Source organism: Leuresthes tenuis, unplaced genomic scaffold (genome assembly GCF_036924035.1).
Source record: "Leuresthes tenuis unplaced genomic scaffold, fLeuTen1.0.hap1 SCAF_19, whole genome shotgun sequence".
In the NCBI taxonomy this organism is placed as follows: Eukaryota; Metazoa; Chordata; class Actinopteri; order Atheriniformes; family Atherinopsidae; genus Leuresthes; species Leuresthes tenuis.
Window position 1 is genome coordinate 27,705,806 of NW_027325373.1, and position 24,191 is coordinate 27,729,996.

Genomic DNA, 24,191 nt, shown 5'->3' on the forward strand with positions numbered 1-24,191 from the left:
GTAGTAGTCTCTGCCATCATCCCAAAAGAACAGCGTCCCCACCCCACACCACCCCGTCAAGCGCAACATTGACTACGTCTTTGTGTCTGTCAGCTCCAACCGCAGAGTTGCACAGTTACTATTTAAAATATGTCTGTGATGCAGACCGTCGTGTTTTGTGGCAGCATCTTGGCTTTACATTTTTTCTTCTGTGTATTCTCTTTGCCGCTCCAAGACCGAGAGACTGTGAGGCAGTTGCAGGTGAGTCAAACAATGAATTGAAAGTACCCGTGCAGGAAGGTAGAAAAGTCTCTGAATGGTGGTTTTACACGCCATGTACGATTTAAAAAATTACGACCAGCAGAAAAATGTAAATGTGATAAGTCACACGAGGCAGAATGGTTTCTATTATGATTTATTATGCGTGCGTTTCTTGCCCTGTCAGAGCTGGGTAGTAAAGTCTATAGTTACTACTTACAATGGCTTTGGTAATAACTTGAAGGACGTTAAAAAAACCGTAAAACTACGTGGCTACATCTACACTTTAAGTAGATGCGTTTATACGTTCTTTCATGATTTGGTGATCATGTATATTAATTTCCTCAGTGAAACTACAAGTAATTTCTAATGCAGGAAAACTAAGTCTCACTCTTGTAACTTCTTCATCTTTTCTAGACTTCACATGTGTTTTGTCATCAGACATACCCGTCTACAATATTACCAAACATATCGGTCATAATACTCTGTACTTAGTAAAGACAGCATTGGTTTAAAACTACCTGCATCTTGATGGATGCCAGACCCCTTTGCAGTGGGTGAATGAGATTAGGCAGGCAGGCAGAGGCAAGTTATTTGGCAGTTGGTGGGAGTTAAAACTCTGCTTGTGTGCTGACTCAGGGGAAAAGGAGAAAACAGACATACAAATCAGCCAAATTCACAGTGAGCAACTGAGTATCTTCACTAGGCTTTTGTCTGTTCTGTGTACTGTCTGGAGACAACAACCAGCCCTGCTAAACACCATAAAACTACAACTTAGAGCAAAATAACTATTGATGTTATAATTCCTTATTTAAGAGCTTAATGCTTTTAGTGAAATGAGACTTATTTTTGACAGATTCATCTTTCAAACATATTGTCAAGCTCTGACAGTTTGTTTTGAATGACTGTTAAGCCATCCCATAACTCAGTTCGTGAGTCACTACTGCATTAATTTTCTTTAAAGAATTTCTTGACAAGCACATTTGGCTGCCAGGGTTTGTACTACATTTGGTCAACAACTACCAACTTATACAGTCTGGGAAAGGAAACACTTCTTTTTTCTTTTGAAAACATCTATTTCATATTTCTTGTATACATATTTAAATGAGACCCTATGCATTGTTTGCCTAGACAAGCTTACTTTACTCACCTTGAATGATATAACCTTGTTAATTTTTTTATTTGGATTCAAGTTTTCTGTAAACAGGCTGTAATTCTGTAAAACACTGACTGTCTGCAGTTTCACTCTGTCCATATAGTCTTAAAGTTGAGTAAAGAGGTGTAACTAATGTTCCTAGAGCCATGTCTCAGTAAAAAAACAACAAAAAAAAAACAACAACTGCCATCCTGATATTCCTTTAGTCATCAGTGCTCCAAGGTCGTCCATTTTTATCCACCGCTGCTCTTACATTTCCCATGATGATCAAGGGAAGAAATGATTTAAACTTGCTGCTCTGCATCCTTTATGTCTCCTCTTCAACTCACCTGGATTTATGGTCTTATTGTAGACATTACTTTTGCTTTGGAAAGCTCAATCAGCTGTTCTTACATGCAAACCACTGTTGCATCGGTTTGCATCATAACAGATGTGAAAAAGTGCCAGAGTTACCAGCAAAAATCACTTCAGCAGCACAATATTTAAGCCAGCATATAATATTGTTTTAAGAAACTTTGTTTTCACAGAAAAAAAGCTATTTAGAAAATCTCAAGAAGATGCAAAGAAAGAAATAATATGTCCAGAGCTACTGCAGCAGATTGCTGCCATCGATGACAGCGCCATTCTAGAAAAGATAAAAGACTAAAATTTAGCATCTGTAAAAGTAATTTCCAAATACCAGTAAAGTATTATTACAAACAGCAATAAAATCAGGAATTTGATATAAAACAAAAGTGTTAAAAATATTTAAGAAAGTAAGTATCAGAAAGCTGTCAAAACTAAAAGAGCATATAAGACCACAGAGTTAAGTTTATGTTTATGCATTTGGCAGACGCTTTTATCCAAAGCGACTTACACTGGTAGGTGTGTAGGTTAAGGGGGTCTTGCCCTTTATTAAGGGGGTCTTGAGGTAGTACCCTTTATGCAGGGGATTTTAACCCAGGTTACCCAAAAGAAAGGTGGCAATCTTTCACTCAAGAGGTGAGGCTCTGGGTGTGGCACATTGAAAACAGAGACTGTTTGTAACTGTTTTTGCATACTCCTGACTCCATCAAAACTCAATGTTCTGTGCTGACTGTTCTGTGGGTCTCTTTCATGAAGAAATGTTTGGTTCTCAGTCTTGTGAGGGTGCGTTTGTTGTATCCCCCACATTCTCATTCTGATCTGTTGGACCATGTTTTCCTGCTTCTCCAACCAACTTACCATAATGATTTTTTTAGATAGTTTTATAAGTATTTTTGTCATTGTGATTTTTCAGGACTACATTTCTATTTTCAATCCCAGTGTGCATCTCTACATGCAATGTTGTGCGGTTCAGTGACAAATGAATTTGTTCTTGACCTTGATGCATGTTATTCAGTCAAATTGTTGGTGCATTTAAATGTTTTGAGGGAGACAATTGGAATCTTAGTTAATATTGGTTATATGTATCCTCAGTTAGGATGTCCTCCTTTGGTAAATAGGAGGACATCCTTTCACTTGATCTAATTACACATATAATAAGCTTACTTCTGCTGGCTGGATGTCATTACATGATCACAAACATTGTTCATCTCAACATATCTGACTTTCATCTTATGTAGTATACTGAAAAGAATAATTTTTTTTTGACTGAAAAGACATTATCAATTGAATGTGTGACCAATCTAAGCAGCAGTAGCTTTCATACTTGTATTTTCTGCAGAACAGTTGACATTATCTTAGATGGGACTTGTTGACTGAAAGTAATCAGCCAACCTGGGTACCTGGGACTTTGTGTGGTTGAATATTTACCCTTGAGAGATTCTTTATCGGCTGAGTTTGGACTGCATTTTACCAAGGAATGTCTTTGGAAGTAGGTCTTATCAAATATGTTGTTTGGTGTTTTGGGGAGGTCAAATCAAACTGTTAATGGTGTGTTATAGCATCAAGCTATGCCATCAAGCTAGAAAAACACAGTAATATTACATCAGCATTCTTGAAAACATTCCGTAGCACACTCCCTGTGTTACTTTGAAGATGCTCTGATGCAATAAGGAATAGGGAATTTCCAGACATCTGCTCACTGTAGCTTTGATTTATAAGTCTGTGAGTGTGTGTGGTGCACACATTTTTCCTTGCACATGTTCCTACCTGCATTTGCTCATTGTGGTGAGATGTTTGTCATCAGCAAAGTATCCTTGTCGTAACAGATGCCACCTATTGGATAAAACTACAATGCACAACTCTGTTGATATTCTTAGCAGTTAATTATTGCTAAAGCTACAACACCTTAGCTTGGGTGAGATGCAGCAACCACTGTGTCCTGTGGCAACATGTTCTTTTTAACAGGATTCTCCCAACATGCACACAGGTTTCTTTGAGTGGCAGGTGACTTTGTGTTTGGGTTTTCAGATGAAAATGTCTTCTTGTCAACACACTCACATTTTCCTACCTTAATTTGAACATTGAAATAAGGGATTCATTTGGGTCACTGTATTATAAAAATTTTTTTTTTCCAAACATCACCGCTTGACACACAAGCATTTGACTTAAGGTAAATTCATAATTTTATAACTGAGGTGATCTTATATGCTAAGCATGAATGATGTTCAGATCCAGAAGAATGCATGATATCACTATGGAGATTAACTGCCTGGCTGATTAAGAAGAGATGCTGTAAGGTGACACGACCTGGCTTAAAGCCTGTGTCAAAAATAAGGAGGAAGGACATGGTTCAAAAGGTATACAAAACAAGTATTTCATTTATTAAAGTAATTCAAGAGCTAAACTGAATGTCCAAGAAAAGAATAAATGTGAGGAGTGGCAATCAGTTTTCAGTAGTGCAGTAATGTTGCAAGTGGAAAATGCGCTGCAAGTGTGTGAAACCTAACCAACAGAACCAAAATACACTGCTGTCCTCAGGTAGCAAGAGCCAAATGGAAAAGAGACAGAGCTCTAACCACCATCTCGCAGAACACTGGCCAGGTATACTGAGTTGGACTAATCAGAGCCCGGTGCTCCAGTCAGCTCAGGATCTAGGAGAGAGAGAGAGAGAGAGAGAGAGAGAGAGAGAGAGAGAGAGATACACACACATACACTCGCATACACACACACGCACACACACACACAAGGCCCTGAAAGACACCTAAAGGGCCGTGACAAAGATGAAATGGCCTTGAGTCAATTTTGAGCCTGTTTTTGTTTGAGGGTCTGCTTTCCATCTTGAACCATAACAGAAATAAAGAAGTGTGTCCATTAAAGGCTTCTCCAACATGCTATCATATCTGCCAACAGCAATGGCCCTACGCCATGAGAGCTTATGTCAATTTTTCCTGCTGAAAGTGGCAGTTGAACAGTGTTACTCAAACTCTGATGACTCCTGGGTCACGAAAAGGATAACACACGCCAGGTAGCAATGGTACCCCCTGGAATGATGCGTTTTTTCCAGCTGGAATGAGTTCTGCCTTGGCTTTGTTGGCTCCAGGTTTGCATCAGACCTTTCACCTTTGGACCACGCTGCTGTACTGTAGTATGTAATGTGGGTCTCTCTTTCTGCTCCTTCCTGCAGTGATTTATTATGTGGTATACATGTACATTTTGTGTAGTGCAGCATGATATGTGTGTAACATGAAAAATACTTATCATGGATTTATCATCAAATAAATGTTCGGTGTTCCACTACCTAGCTCTCATTTTTGTGGACAATAACAAGCGATTATACACTGAAAGAGCCACACCTTGCTGGGATGCAGACAGGAATGTGAGAGTATAACTACTGTCCTCAGTGAAAGCAGTAGGTGTGTGCTGCAGCAGAGTTAGCTAAACTAATTAAGAGCCCATTACAACTGCAAATTGAACTGCAAAAACAAGAATGGACAGCGTCATTGCATCACACCTATCAACGAGGAACTGATCCGATCCTGATATAACTGAGGATATATCACTATTTAAGCTGGAGATTTCCCTTAGATGATGGGGAAATAACAGTTGAAGCCAAACGAGCCAGGAAAATATGTAGAGGCATAGGAACACCTAGAACGTCTGAATGCTAGTGGTCTCATAGAGGATGACAAGAAGAATCCTGCCAATCTAAGAAGTTATTTGAGAACCAGTTTAATGTAAGTTTAAGTTTAATGTAAACTTCAGGATTTACAGGCTCCACTTAATGCAATACAGACAGAACCAAATGAGAACATCAATGAATTTGTGATCAGGGCCAGAACCCTTGCAAAGAAATGTTAGTTTTCTGATGAAGTGCTCAATGAATATCTAAAAGAGCTTATCAACTGCTCGCACGCCTCATGATGCCTTGAGTAACAACATTTACAGTAAATCCAAAGGCTCTTCCTTAGCTGAAATATGAAGACCTGTTAGCAGGAAATGAACAGTTATAACAATTTGGTCTGTCACAGACAAAACAAATCATGCACTGAAGCAAGCACGAACATGCAAAAACTGTAGTATAAGTCTCAAACCACGCATTAACGTTTACTGGGCAAGATGCTATAAAAAGAGCAGACAGATGAAGTCAAAGTAGTAAGCTTCAACCACCACAAAGAAAATCCAGCAAACCCCCAAACACAGGTGGCACAGTAAACGGTACACTACATACATAGATGTGATAGATGACATAGACACAGGTGAATGCATGTACCAGAAACAGATCTATGCCATCACCAGCAAAAACACATGCATAGTATTGACTCTAAGCCATTTCAAGGGGAAACATATACAATATTGAAGTCAGACAATAATGATCGCTAATTGGACTTTCTACAGTTTCCTGCATGAAACTGTACATAAATGACAATAAAATTAATAGATAACTCGTTAACTCAATTAGTGTCAATTAACTCAAAAAGTTGTCTTTCTCAATTACGAGTGATCAGACCAGATGTATGATTAAAGTTGAATGCACGTCACAGTGGTTCATATTAAAGCATATACTTAAGACGCTGACATTTCCTTGCTTGAATATAAGGAACTACGAAGAAAGATAAATCATATAATCATATAAATCACAAACATTCATACACTGACATCAACCAGTTTAAACAATGAAAAACCCACAGTTTACATATTGCCAGACCAGTGTGTACCAAGCCAGATTAGTATCTATTTTGTTCAATTACAGGACATAATATGCAAAATTTTCCATATGTTTCTCCAGGATTTGTATATCTAAAAAAAGATATGCAGCAAACCAGTAAGAAACCTGCATCAAATCCTTACTACCTAGTTGTTGATCTTGGCTACAAATGGTAGTTTATTGCTCTGGCATTTTTTTCTCAGAAAAGCCAACTCTGCAACTCTCAGCGAGAACTGCACTAACAATATTGGGCTAATGTGGAGCAGCTGTCCATGCTGTTAGTTCAGCAAAACAGAAACCAAACAAATAATCTGTCAGCTGACTGCAGTGAGTAAGGATCATGTATAAGTGCCACAATAGCTGTAGCTCAGGAGTAAGAGCAGTCGCCCACCAATCGGAAGGTCGGTGGTTCGACTCTGGCTTCCCCAGGATACATGTCGAAGCGTCCTTGGGCAAGACACTGAACCACGTTGCTCCCCCAGTGTATCATTGGGGGTATGAATGTGTGTGAATGCTTAGAAAGCACGTAGTTATATCCTAAGACGTGCTGTATGAATGTGTGTGAGTGGGGTGAATGCGGCATGTAGTGAAGCGCTTTGAGTGGTCAGCTAGACTAGAAAAGCGCTATACAAGTACAAGTCCATTTACCATTTACAATACCAGTACCTTGTTATGTTTCTAAACTGATGTCATCAGATGGATTAGGGCTCTTCTTTGGTCACTATTTTGTGGTTTTGGTTTCATATTGGGGCTGCACGGTGGTGTGGTGGTTAGCACCATTGCCTCACAGTGAGAGAGTTCTAGGTTAAACTCCCAGCTGGGGCCTTTCTGTGTGGAGTTTGCATGCTTCCTCCCACCATCCAAAAACATGCATATTAGGTTAATTGGTGTCTCTGAAATTATCCTTAGGAGTGAGTGTGGTTGTTTGTCTCATTTGTCTCTGTGTGGCCCTGTGATGGACTATCCATGACCTATCCAGGGTGTACCCTGCCTCTGGCCTGATGACTGCTGGGATAGGTTCCAGCCCCTGCACGACCTGACATAAAGCAGGTATGGGTGGTTTCTTGTTGCTGATCATCAAAAATCTGGATACAAAGTAAAGAGTTTTTGACATTTTTGAAGTGCAATGAGGGGAGCGGTCTGATGGCCAGGTTTGTATTACAATACCACACCATATTCATCACTGTGTATCTGATTTGGGACATCTGATGCAGTTCATCAAATTTTGATCCCAGTGCCTTCATGTGTAAAATTTCTATAACCCATTTTTTGAAAACATTTTTACATTAGGCAAGGCAATCACACACAGCAAGCTTTTGAATATGTTGTAAAACAATCAGTTCTAGTGTGTTGGATGTGGAAGGTATGGATAAGTAGAGAAGATCTTGCCTGGGTCGGCTGGTAAAGGTAATGGCTTTTTTCTTTCAAAGTTGAAGGATGGAAATAACAAGAAGCATGTTGGGTAAGACTGATTGTAAAGTTTAGCTCATATGTGTATATGTTCCATCACATGTGCTCAAGACTGAAAAAAAGAGTTTAAGGCAAGGCAAGGCAAGTTTATTTGTAGAGCACAATTTATACATAAGGCAATTCAAAGTGCTTTACAGCTACATAAAATCAGAAGAAGGCAAATAAAATCATTCCATAAATATAAAAGATAATCATTAATTAATTAATTAAAAGCTCAGAGTGCAGATAAAATACTTTCAGTTTTCATATGCACAGCTAAATAGACTGTTTTAAGCCTGAATTGAAACATCAGAGTTGAGGCCTGTCTCACATCTTCTGGAAGACTGTTCCAGATTTTAGGAGCATAAAACTAAACACCTTGTTTAGTTCTGACTCTGGGCACCAGCAGGAGACCCCTCCCTGAGGTTCTCAGAGTCCGAGTTGGTTCATATGGCTCTAACGTGTCAGAGATGTACTTTGGTGCTAGACCATGAAGAGACTTGTACATGAGCAGAACTGTTTTAACGTCTAGTTTAGTAGGCATGCCACAATTTATATCTCATTATATCTATAATTTCAATTACACACATAAAATGTAGGAAAATAGCCCTACAACATTATCATAAATGATATTATTAATAATGATAATATTGATAATAATCTTAATAGTAATAACGACGGGGGTATCATTATTATCTTTTTACTCATTTACTTTTTGTTGTTCAAACAGATAAGGTGAGGTAAGTAAAATTACAGTGCAGCACTGGCAACATACACTGATCTATCCTGTTATTCTGGCATCATTCTTATTAGGTTTGAGCATAAATGAGGATGGTAAATACCTCTCAATTTTGATGGAAACATTGAATTACTGTTGTCAAAAATTACACACCAAACACAGGGCGGTTATAGCTCAGGAGTAAGAGCAGTTGCCTACCAATTGCAAGGTTGGTGGTTTGACTCCCGGCTTCCCCATGTTGAATTGTCCTTGGGCAAGATGCTGAAGCCCATGTTGCCTACCGATACGTCCATCAGTGTATGAATGTTTAGAAGGAAGCACTGTGTAGCCTTAATGGAGGTGTTGTGTGAGTGAATGGGTGAATGTTGCATGTACTGTGAAAGCGCTTTGAGTGGTCAGCTAGACTAGAAAAGCGCTTAGGCTGAAAAATTAGGTGGCTACACGGAGGTGTGGTGGTCAGCACCGTCACCTCACAGCAAAAGGGCTTCTGGTTCAAATCCTGGCTGGGGACTTTCTGTGTGGAGTTCTCCCAGTGTATGCGCGGGTTCTCTCTGGATACTCTGGCTTCCTCCCACCACCCAATATCATGCCTGTTAGGTTAAGTGGTGACTCTACATTGTCCCTAGGAGTGAGTGTGAGTATGGATGATTGTTTATCTCTATGTGGGTCTGTGATGGACTGGTGACCTGAAAGCTTGGATAGGCTCCATCCCCCCTGTGACCCTGACTTGGATTGGGCAGGTGTGGAAAATAGATGGATGGATAGAAAAATTAGGCCACAACAGGATTGTAATCAAGAGAATTGTATCTAATTATTTTTGATCCTTCGTTTCTGTGTGATAACATAAACGATGTTGCTGTTCGTTCACAGGGATGGTCTCACAGCAACAGTCATGCTGGTCTGAAGAAGTGGGGTAGGCACACACGAGACACACTAAATGAAGATGAACATTTTAAGACTGGAGTGACAATCAAAAATGACACAGGATTTTGGAAGCGTCCCCGCTGTGGAGTCCCAGACTATCCCAACTTGATGCAGCTGGACATGTCACACCACTGGCTGAAGAATAAAAAGGGAGGCCTAAGTAGAAACCAGCGCAGAAAGCGATTTGCACTCTTCGGAGGGCGCTGGGAGAAGAACGATCTCACTTACAAGTAAGATATATAATCATTCTTTTATGTAAGCACATCACATTATTCAGCTGTGAAATTGTTTACCATTGTTTGTAATCATGAATAGAGTCATGAATGTTATGAAGGGAATTTAAAGGCAGAATGACAAAAAATATTTTTCCTCTTATGTATTAAGAATCATATTGTGTGTTGTGCTTTGTTGATTCTTGTTTCTTTATCTATATAGAAATATTTAAAATCCCATGTTATCAGGTTTATATGGATGTTAGGTCTGAGTCAAAGTGACAAGGAAGTTAGGAAGTTGAGCATATGGTTACTCACAAGAAATCATGTTAATGTTTGTGTATGTGCATTATACATAGTCTTGTGATCTAGAATTTAGTTTAAGTTTACCAAAGCAGCAAAGTTGCTAGAATTGCCAAAACAATGTAATTTGTGATGTCACTATGTTACATAACAAAGTAAACACAAGAATGGTCAGTCCCACAAAAGCAAGTGTAGTCTAAAATCAAATTATGACAGCCTTATCCTATAAGCTTCTTCAGTTTGCTCATGTGAAATGTCCGCATGCTGCATAGCAGAGGCTTATGTACTGAGCACATAAACAACCTGATGGGAATAGAAGCAGACTACAGGAATGCCACTGTCTCTCCAGCTTTCTTGCAGTCTGCTTTAAAGCAGCTGTGAATTATACCAAGGAGCCAACCTCTTCTGACTGATTACCTTCCTTTTCAGAGGAGCAACATTGTCCAGTGTTGTACGCATTGAAACTGTATTGCTGGAGTAAAATTTAGGTAGCCGTCCTCTGTAATATTTGCACATGGCAATGGAAAAACTAATGATGGTATTAACTCTTTAAATCTGGTTACAGCATTCTCTGATAGACACCTTCTATTTGTAAAATTCTTCTCAGAAGCTGTAAAGTCAAGTAATGTAAATTCGAAAGTTATCAAAAATGGTCAGACATGACAGGATTATGAGGGAACACTGTTAACTTTTCACTCTCAATGCCATAAATCAGCACAAGATCAAGGGCATGATTAAGGCAGTGAGTAGGTCTGTGAACACTTTGATAAAATTCAATAGATTTTAATGTAGAATTAAAGTTAATATTTAGGCTGTCATTTTCAACATCTACATGAATATTAAAGTCACCCACTACAAAGACTTTATCTGTACTCAGCACTAACTGTGATAAAAACTCTGAGAATTCAGATAGAAACTCAGAATAAGGGCCAGGTGGACGATACACAACAACAAACACAAGAGGTTTTTGTGATTTCCACTTTGGGAAAAACTGAGAATCAGAGATTCAAAAGAGCTAAAACTAATCTTGGGTCTAGGACTGATTAGTAACCCTGATCTGAAGATAGCTGCCACTCCTCCTCCTCTGCCTGTGGTTTGAGGAACGTGAACATTTAAATAGTCAGAGGGAGTTGATTCATTAATGCTAACATGATCCTCCTGCTGCAGCCAGGTTTCTGTAAGACAAAATATATCAATATGATGATCACAGATCAAATCAGATAACAGAGACTTCAAAAAGAGAGATCTAATACTCAGCATACCACATTTAATAGTTTGATTTTTTTGTTTTAATTCTTTTTTTGCAAAAGATGATTTGCTCCTTTTGTGTTTATTGAACCACGGGCTGAACCCCGGGCTGTCATGTTTTTGGATGTCTAATAAAGTCATCCATATTTCTAGAAATAAAAGCCGCTTCTTCCAAAGTTGGATGGATGCTGTCTCTCCTAACAGACCAGATTTTCTCCAGAAATATTGCCAATTATCTATGTAGGCCACGTTGATATGCAATTTACATAGCAAACTAAGGGGAGGATGTGCAGCAAAAATAGAATTGGTCCCAGGACAGAACCTTTCACCAGTTGAAAACATCTGGTGCATATGACAAAGAAGACCCAGGACTGTTGAGCAAATTCCATATCAGACAATAATTGGACATAATCCCTCCTTTAAAGGTCTAGTGGCTGGTGTCCTCAGTTTCCATATGTTTACAGACCGTTGTTGAGCGGTAATGCTACCCAGTGACAAATATGGCCCTATCCCATCTACTTTTGGTTTTGCTGACATTCGTAAACCCAAAAAACCTGTTTTAAGCATTCTAACTTTTTGAGAATTTGGAATGAAATATTGCCACAAGAATAAAAGAAAAGTTTGAATAAGACAGAACTACTAGAAAAGCACTAAGGATGCAACGGTACTCGGTAAAATATTGAACCATTCGGTCCACTATGCACGGGACAATACAGCCTTATGGACTGCGGGTTTTCGGTTTTGCAATTCATTTTGCGCTGATGCTTTACAGGCCATTGTGTGTGCCTGTCCAGGCAGGTGAAAAGCCCTCCCCACAAGACATGAGTTAAAGTCTAATCACTGTTATGCCTCCACCTACACACCCCCTGTCAGTGACATTGTTGTAACTGGAGGCAGGTTCAAAGTGCAGCTCGTACACGGAAGTTGAAAAAAGAAAACAAATAGGCATGGCCAGCACTAGCAAAGGAGTTGAGAGCAGTGGAGGACTAGCCATCGGGAGCACCAGGACATTTCCTGGTGGCCTGACCGCTGAACTGGCCCGCTCGGCAATTGCCAATGGTCGATGGGCCGTCTTGTGGGGGCTGGTCTCTGGTCTGGACCGCTGGGCTAACAGAGTCTAACAGCAGAGTAATGTTCCGTTAGTGAGACTAATTTACATTGCAGCGCGCACTCAGAGGCCCGTTTGAAAGTTGTGTTTAGTAACTGTTAACTTGAAAAAAAAGTGTTATATTATTCAGTACACCAGTGATACTGGCATGTTTACAGTTTTTGCTGACAAGCAAGATAAGGAGAGAATTTTGGGAGAAAAAAAATGGTTTTTTTTTACGCACAAAACACATACTGAAAGTGAACCAAAACCGTGGCCCAGAAACTGAGCTACAGACCGTACCGTGGGTTACCTGTACCGTTGCACCCCTAAAAAGCACTGTGTTATCTAAGCCAGGATGGATGGATGGATGGATTTCTACACATGACACACTGACATTTTACACACACATACACTTATGTGTGTGTAAAATGTCGCTTTGGGGGGTGGGCGTGCCGGGTAGTACCATTGCCTGCATCTCAATTTTGACAGCACACCATTAGACACTGAGGTCTTGGTAGCAGGGGGGGTCGGGGGTCTGTGTTTTTCATGAAATTAAATTCTGTTTTTCTTAGGGTTTATGATTTGATTTAGTCATGTGTCCAGTGGACCAAGCTCTGCAGCATCAGTCACTAGAGCTGGAGGCTCTGGAGTATCAAGCTCTGCAGTATCAGTCTCCACAGCCTTTACCCTCGGTGCTTCAGCCTCCACAGGATCAGGGTTCAGTCAGTGTACCATCTCTGCACCATCTGTCCTCACAGTCTCCGTCATCTGCGCTTCAGTCACCACAACATCAGTCTCCAGAGCCTCCGCTGCCTGCATTGTCCCAGTGAAGGATACTCATGAGAAGGGCTTGCCTCAGTCACTTCGTGCCCCTGTCTCTGCAGAGGGCCAAGTGGTCTGACCACAATCTGTCTTGGTCCATGCCTTCTCGGGAGATTTGGCTCCACCTGATGATAGGACTCTGGCCTGAGAGACTCATGTTCTGTCTAATGTCCAGTGAGACATTAGGCAGAACATTAGTCATTTTAAGGCACTTCAAAGATACAGTCCAATTCAAGTCAATCATATCAAACTCATTCCTAATTAGTCCAATTCATACAATGTCAATTTTTCCAAAAAAAGTTGTCTTGCTAAGGAAACCAACAGACTCCATCGGACCTCTTTTTGATTCTGTCCTGCCAGTTCCACGAGGTATCAACTCCCATATGGGTTACCTCAAGGTTCTGTCCTGGGACTAATTCTATTTTTGCTGTACATGCTCCCCTTAGTTTGGTGATGTCTCTTATCATCTGTTTGCGGATGAAATCCAATTACATTGTTCTTTTAAGATATCTGAGGCCAATAAATTGAGCTCCCTGACCAACTATTTATCACAAATATAAATGGTTGAGTGATAACTTTCCATAGTTAAACTCAAACAAAGCGGAGACCCTCATCATTGACCCAGATATTGCTATTCCTCCCATCAAACAGCACTTAGGCAGCCTCAGCCAGACATGAAAACTAGCCTCAGAAATTTAGGAGTAATTGTTGAGGAAGCCATGTCTTTAGAACATCACACAAAACGGTTACTAAACCCTGCTATTTCCAGCTGCGTAACATCTCCAAACTAAGAACTATCGTCTCTAATCAAACTAATCTTGAGATGCTGATACATGCATTTATTTAATCTAGACTACTGTAACAGCCTGTTCACCTGTCTAAGCAAGAAGGACTCATTTACAGCTTGTACAAAATTCTGCTGTGAGGATCCTGACGCGCATTGACAGAAGAGCCCACATTACCCCTGTCTTAAAATCTCTTCAGTGGCTCCCTGTATTTTACTGCATAAATGATAAAATTTTGGTTTTGACATTCAGAGCATTGCATGGACAGGCTCCTCCCTAAATTTGTGATTTAATCCAGCCTTATACTTCAGCTTGTAACTTGAGATCCTCTGAGCTATATCTATTGATGGTCCCTCCAACTTGCTTTAGGACCAGAGGAGACAGATCTTTCCAAGCTGTTGGACCAAGAATGTGGAATGAATTACCACTTCACTTGCGATCACTCGTCTCTGTCGATGCTTTTAAAAACCAACTTAAGACATTATTTTTTTAAGCAAGCATTCTAGCCCAACGGTCCCTGGGCTGCTAAGACTGATATTGACTGTATGTTGCTGTAATGTATTTTTTAAATGTCCATATTGTACTTACTGATGCCCTTCCTGTGAATCACTTTGTGACTGCTGTCTGAGAAAGGTGCTATTTAAATAAATTTTACTTACTTACTTAATTGACTCTAGGAGTGAGTGTGTGAGTTGTTTGTTTCTATGTGCTCCTGTGATGGATGCGAGACCTATCTAGGGTATATCCTGCCTGTCATCCAATGACATCTGGGCTGACAGATAGGCTCCAGCCCCCCAGCCACACTAAATTGGATTAAGCTGTTATAGAAAATGGATGGATGGATATTTCTAACTTATTTGTATCCACTCATGTATATCCCTGGCTTTCTGTTGACTTTACCCATGAAAAGAGGTTTCCAGCTGTAAAATGTTATTTCACCAGGCAGGTTGGTTCAGCACCCAGACCCTTCTTCTACAAAGCCATGTTGTTCTGAGAGATGCAGTTTAGCATAGTCTTGCTGAAATATGCAAGGCTGTCCATGAAAAAAACAGGATCTTGGTGGCACTATATGTTTCTACAAAACCTTTCAATGTTGATGGTATCTGGTTCGGATGATTCTGGCATCTGGTTAGGATGCTTCCTGGTTGCCTCCCTTTGGAGGTTTTCTGGGCACATCCTACTGAGAGGAGGCCCAGGACTTGCTGGAGGGATTATATGTCCCTTCTGGCCTGGGAACGCCTTGGGATTCCCCAGGAGGAGCTGGAGTGTCGCTGGGGAGAGGGATGTCTGGGTTTCTCTCCTGGACCTTTTGCCTCTGCGACCCAACCTTTGGATAAGCGGATGAAAGTGGATGGATGGATGGATGGATGGGCAGTAAGCCGATGTCCTGTTCACCTATATTACTGTTGTAATGTACCCTGGTATAGGGTAACTTTTTGCTCCCGATCCCGATAATCTTATGTATTGTCTGTGGGAAGTCTACCTTTTTAGTATCATTCTTTATATTCTAGATAACTATAAGTCTATAAAGCAAAAACTAGTTGGTTATGCCATAGAAATACAGAATACTTTATGTATGTACCTGTATTCTCTGTATTGATGTATCTGGAGCTTTTTCTACCATTGTATACATTTCAGTATATATTATTTTTGATACTTGAAAATATTATATGAGATGGTGATGGAAGTCAATAGAAGATTTGACAAATCTTCCTTTCAAAGAATTTTAGAAGGTTACAGAATAGATTATAAAATAAAAAATGATTTTGTTGTGTTTTTGAAAGTACGTCACAGATTTTGGTTCTCAATGAAACATTTCAAATTTTGTATGTCTGCGTTTCTGTTTGTTTCCACCAGGATCATGCGTTTCCCTTGGCAAATGAGTGAAACTAAAGTACAGTGCATCTTACGGGAGGCATTTGCAGTATGGAGTGCAGTGACTCCTCTAAGCTTCAGAGAGGTCACAAATGAGAAAGCTGATATCATAATTGACTTCAACAGGTAAGAGATGATCACCAGAAAAAGGCATACAATGTAGATGGGTTGATCTGACATTATGATACAGTAAATTCTAGAGAATAATCTCAACAAAACTAGGATTTTTCAAAGGACCTAACTTCAGAACAAACAATGAAGAATAGGATATATTTTATCAGGTGACTTAGAACAAATCAGAGGTCTCCACTGTGCTTAATCATGTTTTTCTTCTCTTTTTTGTCCATTTTCCTCCCACAATTGAAAAACATGTGAGTTAGGTTAATTGATGATTGTCAATTAATAGTTGTTTGTCTCTGTGTTGGTCATGTGATAGATTGGCAATTTGTCCAGGGTGTACCCTACCTTTCGCCTGGTGGCAATGGTCCAACCATCCATCCATTTTCTATACCGTCAATCCATCGGTTGGGTAGCGGGTGGGCTGGAGCCTATCCCAGCGGTGGCAATGGTCATTTTAAGTATTTTGAGTCACCACCCCACCCCAAAGGTGTCCTCCTAATCACTCCAATCTGGTCCATTTCATTTGCTAGCAATCTGATGTTCCACATCAGTATTGAGGGAAGAGCCAGTCTGAACGCCCTCCTTCTGTTACTCTATCTTGCTCCTGCTCGATATCCATGACAAGTCTTTTTCTGTATTTAATTGGCATTTGGAAAGCTCAATTAGCTGCTCCTGTTTGTAAACAACTCTTGCATTGTCATGGTAAGTCATCATAACAGGTGTTGAAAAGAGTAAAAAAATATGAGGAAATCTACTTAGGCATCTTCCTAACCAGTACAGAAAAATTGCTAAAAAAAATCAGTTTTGAGGAAAAATGTGCTCAGTATACCACCAAAGGAGTATTTCATAAAAATGTTTACACCTCTAATGAATATGAATTAGATTAATCTGTTGCTGCCACATTGCTCCAAGATCAGATGTTTGACATAGCTCTAGCATGAGTAGTGTTGCTGGAGTTTCAAAGATAACACATCCAACCATCCATTGTCTATACCTGCTGTGTCTAATTCATGGTTGAAAGGGAGTTGGAGCCTAGCTCAGCTGCAATCAGGCAAGTGGCAGGGTACACCCTAGACAAGTCGCTAGTCTATTCACAGGGTCAAGCTGGAGTACTGGGAAAGAGATCGTGTATGAGAGATCATGGAAACTCCTCACAGAAATGCCCCAGCTCAGATTTGAACCAGGAAACTTAGGCAATAGCGCGAACAAACACACTACATGCAGCCCAAAAGCACTCAATTAAGTATCAGAATACACAAATCTCATTGCTGAAAGCTTGAGTACAGTACTGTCTCATTCAGTGGTACCAGTGAAGTTGTGCATTTAAAATAGAATTGTTTTTACATACATGGTGACATAAACACATTTATTCACTTCTGTTACTTATTTAGCCAGAATATACTGCTCTTGAGCTGCTTAGGTTCTAAATTTCTGTCTCCTCAATCCTCAAATATATAAAATGATTAAATAATACAGTTTGACTCTCCTTTTATCCTGGAAAACAGTGAGTGGGATTAAGCTGGTATATTTTTGTGCTGTTGAAAGTACATCTATACATCTATATGCATGTGAGTTTATCTTTCCATCATGCCTAAAGTCATGTGAAAACAAGTACATTCTTTCTTTTTCACATGAATGAAGCAGTGTGTGAAACAATATGTACACACCAAAAACTCAATAATTTGTAGAACCACCTTTAGCAGCAACAGCGTAATGTAATAATTTTTTGTAGGACATTATTAGTATCTGACATTGGTTTGGAGACATTTTTGCCCAATCTTCTTTACAATGTAGCTATAGTTCACTGAGATTTGAAGGCATTCACTTATGCACAGCTCCCTTAAGCTTCTGTCGCCTCATTTCTATGGAGTTGAGGTTGATATGATTATTGATGTGATTGAGCTTATATGATGTGATTGGTTTTCAGCACATGTGGCGTTGTGCATTATTACCAAATCTGTCCAAAACACATTGTTACAGAAGTCTTGGGTTCAGATGCACTATTGCAAACCTAAGCTGTGCTGCTCTTTTAGATACAGGAGATTTTCTACTGAAGACCCTCCAAACAAGCTATAGCTAGAATAGATCAGAATAAATATGAGAATATACTTTATTCATCACAAAGGGAAGTTAGATAAAGAAAGAAAGCCTTTATTATCATTGTATCTGAAGGACAATAAAATGGAGAATACTTGCCATTGTCAAGAAAACAAGGAAAACAGTGAAACATTAAACAACACAACACTTAGCACACAATGAATAGTCAGAATGTAAACCATAACAAACAAACACAAAAATACTAGGAGTGGGATACCTGCCTTTGAGTTCAGAACAAAAAAAGTAGTCCCAAAGTTTGTGACAACAATGATGGTAAACACAAAGATTACCTGAGTCTGACTTAATGTTTTATGAAAAAAGTATGTTTTAAGCCTAAAACCTAGTATAGTTAAGTTCCGTCTCCATCAATACCAAATGCATAGTTGTAACTCATGATGAGTCTGAGTTGATTGAACTCTTGTATACCAGCAATGTGAACACTGAATATTAAGTTGAAGTTTATTTATTTAAAACATGGACAGCATATATCAATGAACATTAAAAATGTAAATCTGTGGGATTGTAGCCAAATGCTCTTTTTAATCAATAAAACAAAACGAAACAACAATAACAATGATTTTACATAGGTATCCTCTCGGTTGGCATTCTGTTCTGAATGTGACCAAAGAGAAGATATCCTGTGGTTGACTGAAAACGCTATACAAGAGAAGTTGCACAAAGCATGTCAGGCAATGTTACAGTTGACAAAGCAATGTATACACTTTCTAACATGCTAAGCATACAGAAAAAGCTTCATATTTATTATATTTGTTATTAGATGTGCTTCTGTCCATTAAAGCTAATGCTTGTGTAGGTACTGGCATGGGGACAACTTACCTTTTGACGGTCCAGGAGGAATACTTGCCCATGCTTTTTTCCCCCGTACACAGAAAGAGGGTGAAGTCCATTTTGATTATGATGAGCCCTGGACAGAGGGCAACAATGTGGGTGAGTATACATTAAATTATTTGACATAATTGAAGGATCTTTATTTAAATCCGTCAAAAAGTAATGCATTAATTAAATAACTGGTGTCACTGTCTTTTATCCTTATTAAGGTACTGATCTTTTCCATGTGGCAGCTCATGAGTTTGGCCATGTCTTGGGCCTGCAGCACTCCCTTGAGCCTGATGCCGTGATGTGTCCTTTCTACAGTGACTCATACCCTCTACAGCTGAGTGAAGATGACAAGAGGGGCATTCAGTATTTGTATGGACCCCCGCAACACACACCACCTGAGATTACTGAGACCAATGAGATCAATATTGAACAGGTGAAACCATAATACCGAGCCCCCTGTAGCTAGATGCAGTGTACAGTTTTCACAAGTCCTGTTTGCGTATGAATCCATGGACAGAAAATATTTATTTTCTATGTTGATGTACCCCAGCCGGATGCCTGCAGAACAGACTTTGATGCTGTGTCTACGATCAGGGGAGAGCTCTTCTTCTTTAAGTCTCGATATGTTTGGCGTATCCGTGATGGGCAGCTACAGGCGGGCTATCCAGCCTTGTCGTCACGTCACTGGAGAGGTTTTCCTGACTATATCAATGCTGTATATGAAGACAAGTCTGGCAATATCTGGTTCTTCCAAGGTACAAAAGCAAATTAGAAAACTTAATTTTGTTAAACATTTTAATGAGATGGTTAAATGACTTCTATTTTCTTCTGCATATTTGTTTCTTTATGGCTAATAAAAGCTAAAAAGATGTCTAGTCTGCTATAAGTGGCTAGCTTCACTGACCTGAGCAGGCACCTCCCACCATTCTGCATCAGCTCTGCTGAAATTTGAGAAACAGTTAATTGAACAGTAACATTATATAAGCCCTGCGTGCAGAATGATTAATCAACATTTCTAAAATCATTTAACGTTTATTTAGACAATTCAAAATAACCTCAAGAATACTACAAAATAACATTTTAACATTTTTGCAATAGTTGGACCAAATACTTGTGATATACACTGATCAGCTTCAACATCGAAAATAGTAACAGATAATGTTGCAAACATAACTCATATTGTTACACTTTGATTTTCTGCTGGGAAGACCTGCATCCTGACATTCACGTGCCTATTACTTCACACTCACCACCTACCTAAACATTTTTACAGACCATTAACACCTTATGATAACAAAACTCTCCTACAGTGACAGTATCTCCCAGCTGGAGTTCAGTGGGTCTTCAATCAGTTAAATTAAATTCAATTCAATTCAATTCAATTCAATTCAATTCAATTCAATTCAATTCTATCTTATTTATATAGCGACAAATTACAACAATTGTCATCTCAAGGCACGTAACATTATTTTTGTCCATTTCTAGCCAATTGGAATTCAATTCATTGTAATCATAATCCAATTCATTCATATAGAGCCAATTCAAAAACAATTTCCTAGCTAAGGAAACCAACAGATTGCACCGAAACTTGTCTTCAGTCCAATCTCCCGTCCTGAGCCTGAGGGACTGTGGAAAGGAACGACTCCCTTTAACAGGAAGAAACCTCTGGCAGAACCAGAACCAGGAAGAAACCTCTGGCAGAACCAGAACCAGGAAGAAACCTCTGGCAGTACCAGACTCAGGAAGAAACCTCTGGCAGAACCAGAACCAGGAAGAAACCTCTGGCAGAACCAGACTCTGGAAGGGTGGCCATCCACCTCGACCAGCTGGGGTTTGAGAAGACAGTAAAGAGGGAAAAGAGGGGGGAAAAACACCATAACACCATTCAAAGGATACCTGTTGGAACAGGGAAACACAAGTTAATAACCACAATAATGTCACATGGACATAAAATCATTTGAGAAATTAAACAGGGGGAAAAAGAGAGCAAAGTGAGGAAAGGTGTGACAGATGAGGTCCCCCAGCAGTCTAAGCCTATAGCAGCTTAACTATGGGATGTTTCAGGATTACCTGAGCCATCCCTAACTATAAGCTTTATCGAAAAGGAAAGTTTTAAGCCTAATCTTAAAAGTGGAAAGGGTGTCTGCTTCCCGGCATTTACTGGCAGCTTATTCCACAAGAGAGGGGCCTGATAACTGAAGGCTCTACCTCCCATTCTACTTTTAGAAACTCTGGGAACAACAAGTAAACCTGCAGTTTGGGAGCGAAGTGTTCTGTTAGGAAAATACCTTCTTGCAAAAACTGCTTTAAAAGGGTTCAAAGGGTTTACCAGGTTTATAAAATTCAACTATAAAATTCAACTTTGTTGACAGCGTTGTAATGGGGTTTCAGAAAAAATTTAACAGGTCAGCATTATTCCAGAATGGACCTCGTTTTGCATAATTCTAGTGAACAACCAAAGAGATGTTTGAAGTGGGACAGAGATGTATACATTTATCCTTGATTGAACCTTGTTCATTTGGTTTATGGGGGAGCTGTGCCTCATGAGTTTGTGGGGTTTTCCATTCATCAAAAGATCAGTGGTTTGATCCCTTACAGAGTTTGCTTGTTCTCCATGTGTATGTATGGGTTCTCTCCGGGTACTCCAGCTTCCTCCCACCACCCAAAAACATGCATGTTAGGTTAATTGGTGATTCTAAATTGTCGCTAGGAGTGAGTGTGAGCATGGATGGTTGTTTGTCTCGTTTGTCACTGTGTGGCCCTGCGATGGACTGGCGACCTGACTAGGGTGTACCTTGCCTCTCACCCAATAGACTCCAGCCCCCCTGTGAACCTGAGTTGGATTAGCCCGTTATAGAAAATGGATGGATGGACCAAAATGATCCATGGCTTCCACAGAACTCATTTTAAAGAGTATCCTCGGGCAAGATACTGAAGCACTTATTTCCTCTTATGTCACTTCTAAGTCACTTTGGTTAAAAACATCAGAAATTAAGTGAAAGGAAATTCATGATATGCAACACCAAAAACTTTGCAAAGCTGCTTTTAGATTTATTTATTTTTTATTTACAAATTCCACTTAGGCAAAATGTTTGTTTAGTAAATGAGATCGACACTTTTAGTTTAATCTCTGCGTATTTGTTGTGGCAGGTGACAGCTACTGGGTGTTTGATGCTGAGAGGAGGATAACAGGACCAGAGTCAGTGCAGCTGCTGGGTCTTCCTGTAACAGATATCGAAGCAGCTTTGAAATGGGAAGAGGATCATATTGAGAAAGTCTACCTCTTCAAATCCTATTCTTACTGGTCCTTCAATGTTCAAGAGAATCGAGTTGATGATGTTTATCCTCACAGCTTGCATGATTGGGTAGGAGTGCCCAGCCATATTGATGCAGCTTTTTGGGACAGATATGGTGAGGCCTGGAATCTGTTTCACATTAGTTTTCTCTTTCTTTGACTTTGTAACTACCTGCTAAGATTGTTTAACCCTGCATTCTCACTGTTGACTTTTGCGAACTATCATCCTATGACAGGCTACGCCAATTTCCTGAGTGGGCTGTACTACTGGAAGTTTAATCCTGTGACACTGAAGGTGCTGGAAGGTTACCCCCGCAGAATCGGCATGGATTTCTTTGGCTGCTCTCCCTCTTTGTATAAATAGGTTTATTCATTCACGTGTTCTAAACCTCTGCAGAGCAGTTTAGTCATTCTTCAAGATAACCACATATAGAATTATTTGACCCAGATTTATTACACCCAGCAAATTAGTGTGGTCACAAATTAAACACAGTATGGATGGGTGATACCCTAAAATTGTGCATCTACTAACACGGTTGCAAATCATTTCAATAATGACCAAAGCATTCTACCAGGAGCAGTGCACATGCAGTACTTGTTTGTTGTTGCTACAATATAAGCTTTTGAGTATGAACCTTATTACCATTCCATTATGAAAAAATAAGATGCACTCTTTTTCGCAGGTCTACTTGCAAAAATAATCTCTCCTTCTACATGGGTATGATAAGACTTCACTAATTTCATTCCATTCCTTCCTAAATTCATTCAAATATATATATTCAAGATTGACACCACATATAAATGAGGAAGAATCATTAAATCTTATAGATTTAGTATGACTGAAAATATGGAAAACTTTTTGGAGATACCAACTAGACGGCTGTCAATGAAGTCTAGTATTCAGTCCTAGGATTTCTGTAAACAGTTATTATTTCAGATTAAATTCTGTTGCAGCAGGTGGTACACAACCCCTGGTAGAGGTTTGTGGTTATAGGTCATCTTATAGTTTCTCCAGTAGGTACGTAACCTATCTTGGCAACTGTTGTAATAATGGCTTCTTCCTGTATTCCAATTAAACATTTATAGATGGATAGTCAGCATGATATTAAGGCAATGTAAAGTCCAAAAATAAATTGATCTTTTTCTGCAATAAACAAAGCTGAAATTGACAAAGTTGTCAAGAGTACAACGATTAGAAAATAAGTATGCATGATTATTTATATATTAGACTCCTTAATATTGTGCTATGAATGTGAAACTTCATCAGTTCTAATGAAACGAGCGCATAGACCACTGTGTGCTTTTCTGGGCCTTAAGCTATTTTTGGAATAATGTCGCACATAAACATAACAGATGTACATCCCCTCTCCTGTCACGATTTATGTTCTGTCTCATGTCTTGTCTCGTCATTTCCTGTTTTATTTAGGAGAATCACTGACCTTCCCCTCTCGTTTCAGGTATCTTGCCCTTCCTCCCGTGTCAAGCGTCTCATTGTCTTCCCTGATTCCCAAGTGTTTCCACCTGTTCCCCTTGGTCCCTCATGTGTTCAAATAGTCTGCGTTTCCCTTGTCTGGTGCCAGTATGTACTGTCAGGGACCTTGGACTCAGGACACAGGTGCAGGGTCAGTTTGGATTAAAAAAGGGTTTATTATAAACACACAAAACACACATTTAATCAACTTTCCTTAAACTCAATGATGGTGTTGAACACAGTTGTAGACACAAAAATTACATAAAATAGTTTTGATAACAGGGAAAAAAGAGAAAAGTTCAAACCCTGTTTAATTTCTCATCTCCCCACAGCTTTTCAGTGGCAGTATAAGGATTTGCTAGATTTTTTGATCGGGAAAGAACAATAACGTTTGATTGTGTCACTGGAGATGTAATTTTACCATACTATCATGCAATTAGACTTTTACAATTACAGTGGCTTACGGTAATAGAGTATA

General features: G+C 39.5%; 1 protein-coding gene across 1 annotated transcript; it reads left to right on the forward strand.

Annotated features, from left to right (window-relative positions):
* LOC140276795 (stromelysin-3-like) lies at positions 1-23,607 on the forward strand. Its single transcript, XM_072371604.1, has 8 exons — positions 1-240; positions 9,502-9,785; positions 15,873-16,016; positions 18,922-19,055; positions 19,166-19,380; positions 19,498-19,702; positions 22,098-22,358; positions 22,479-23,607. Exons 1-8 carry the CDS (start codon positions 130-132, stop codon positions 22,604-22,606), a joined length of 1,482 nt encoding a protein of 493 aa, XP_072227705.1. The 5' UTR covers positions 1-129; the 3' UTR covers positions 22,607-23,607.
* The last annotated feature ends 584 nt before the right edge of the window (positions 23,608-24,191 follow it).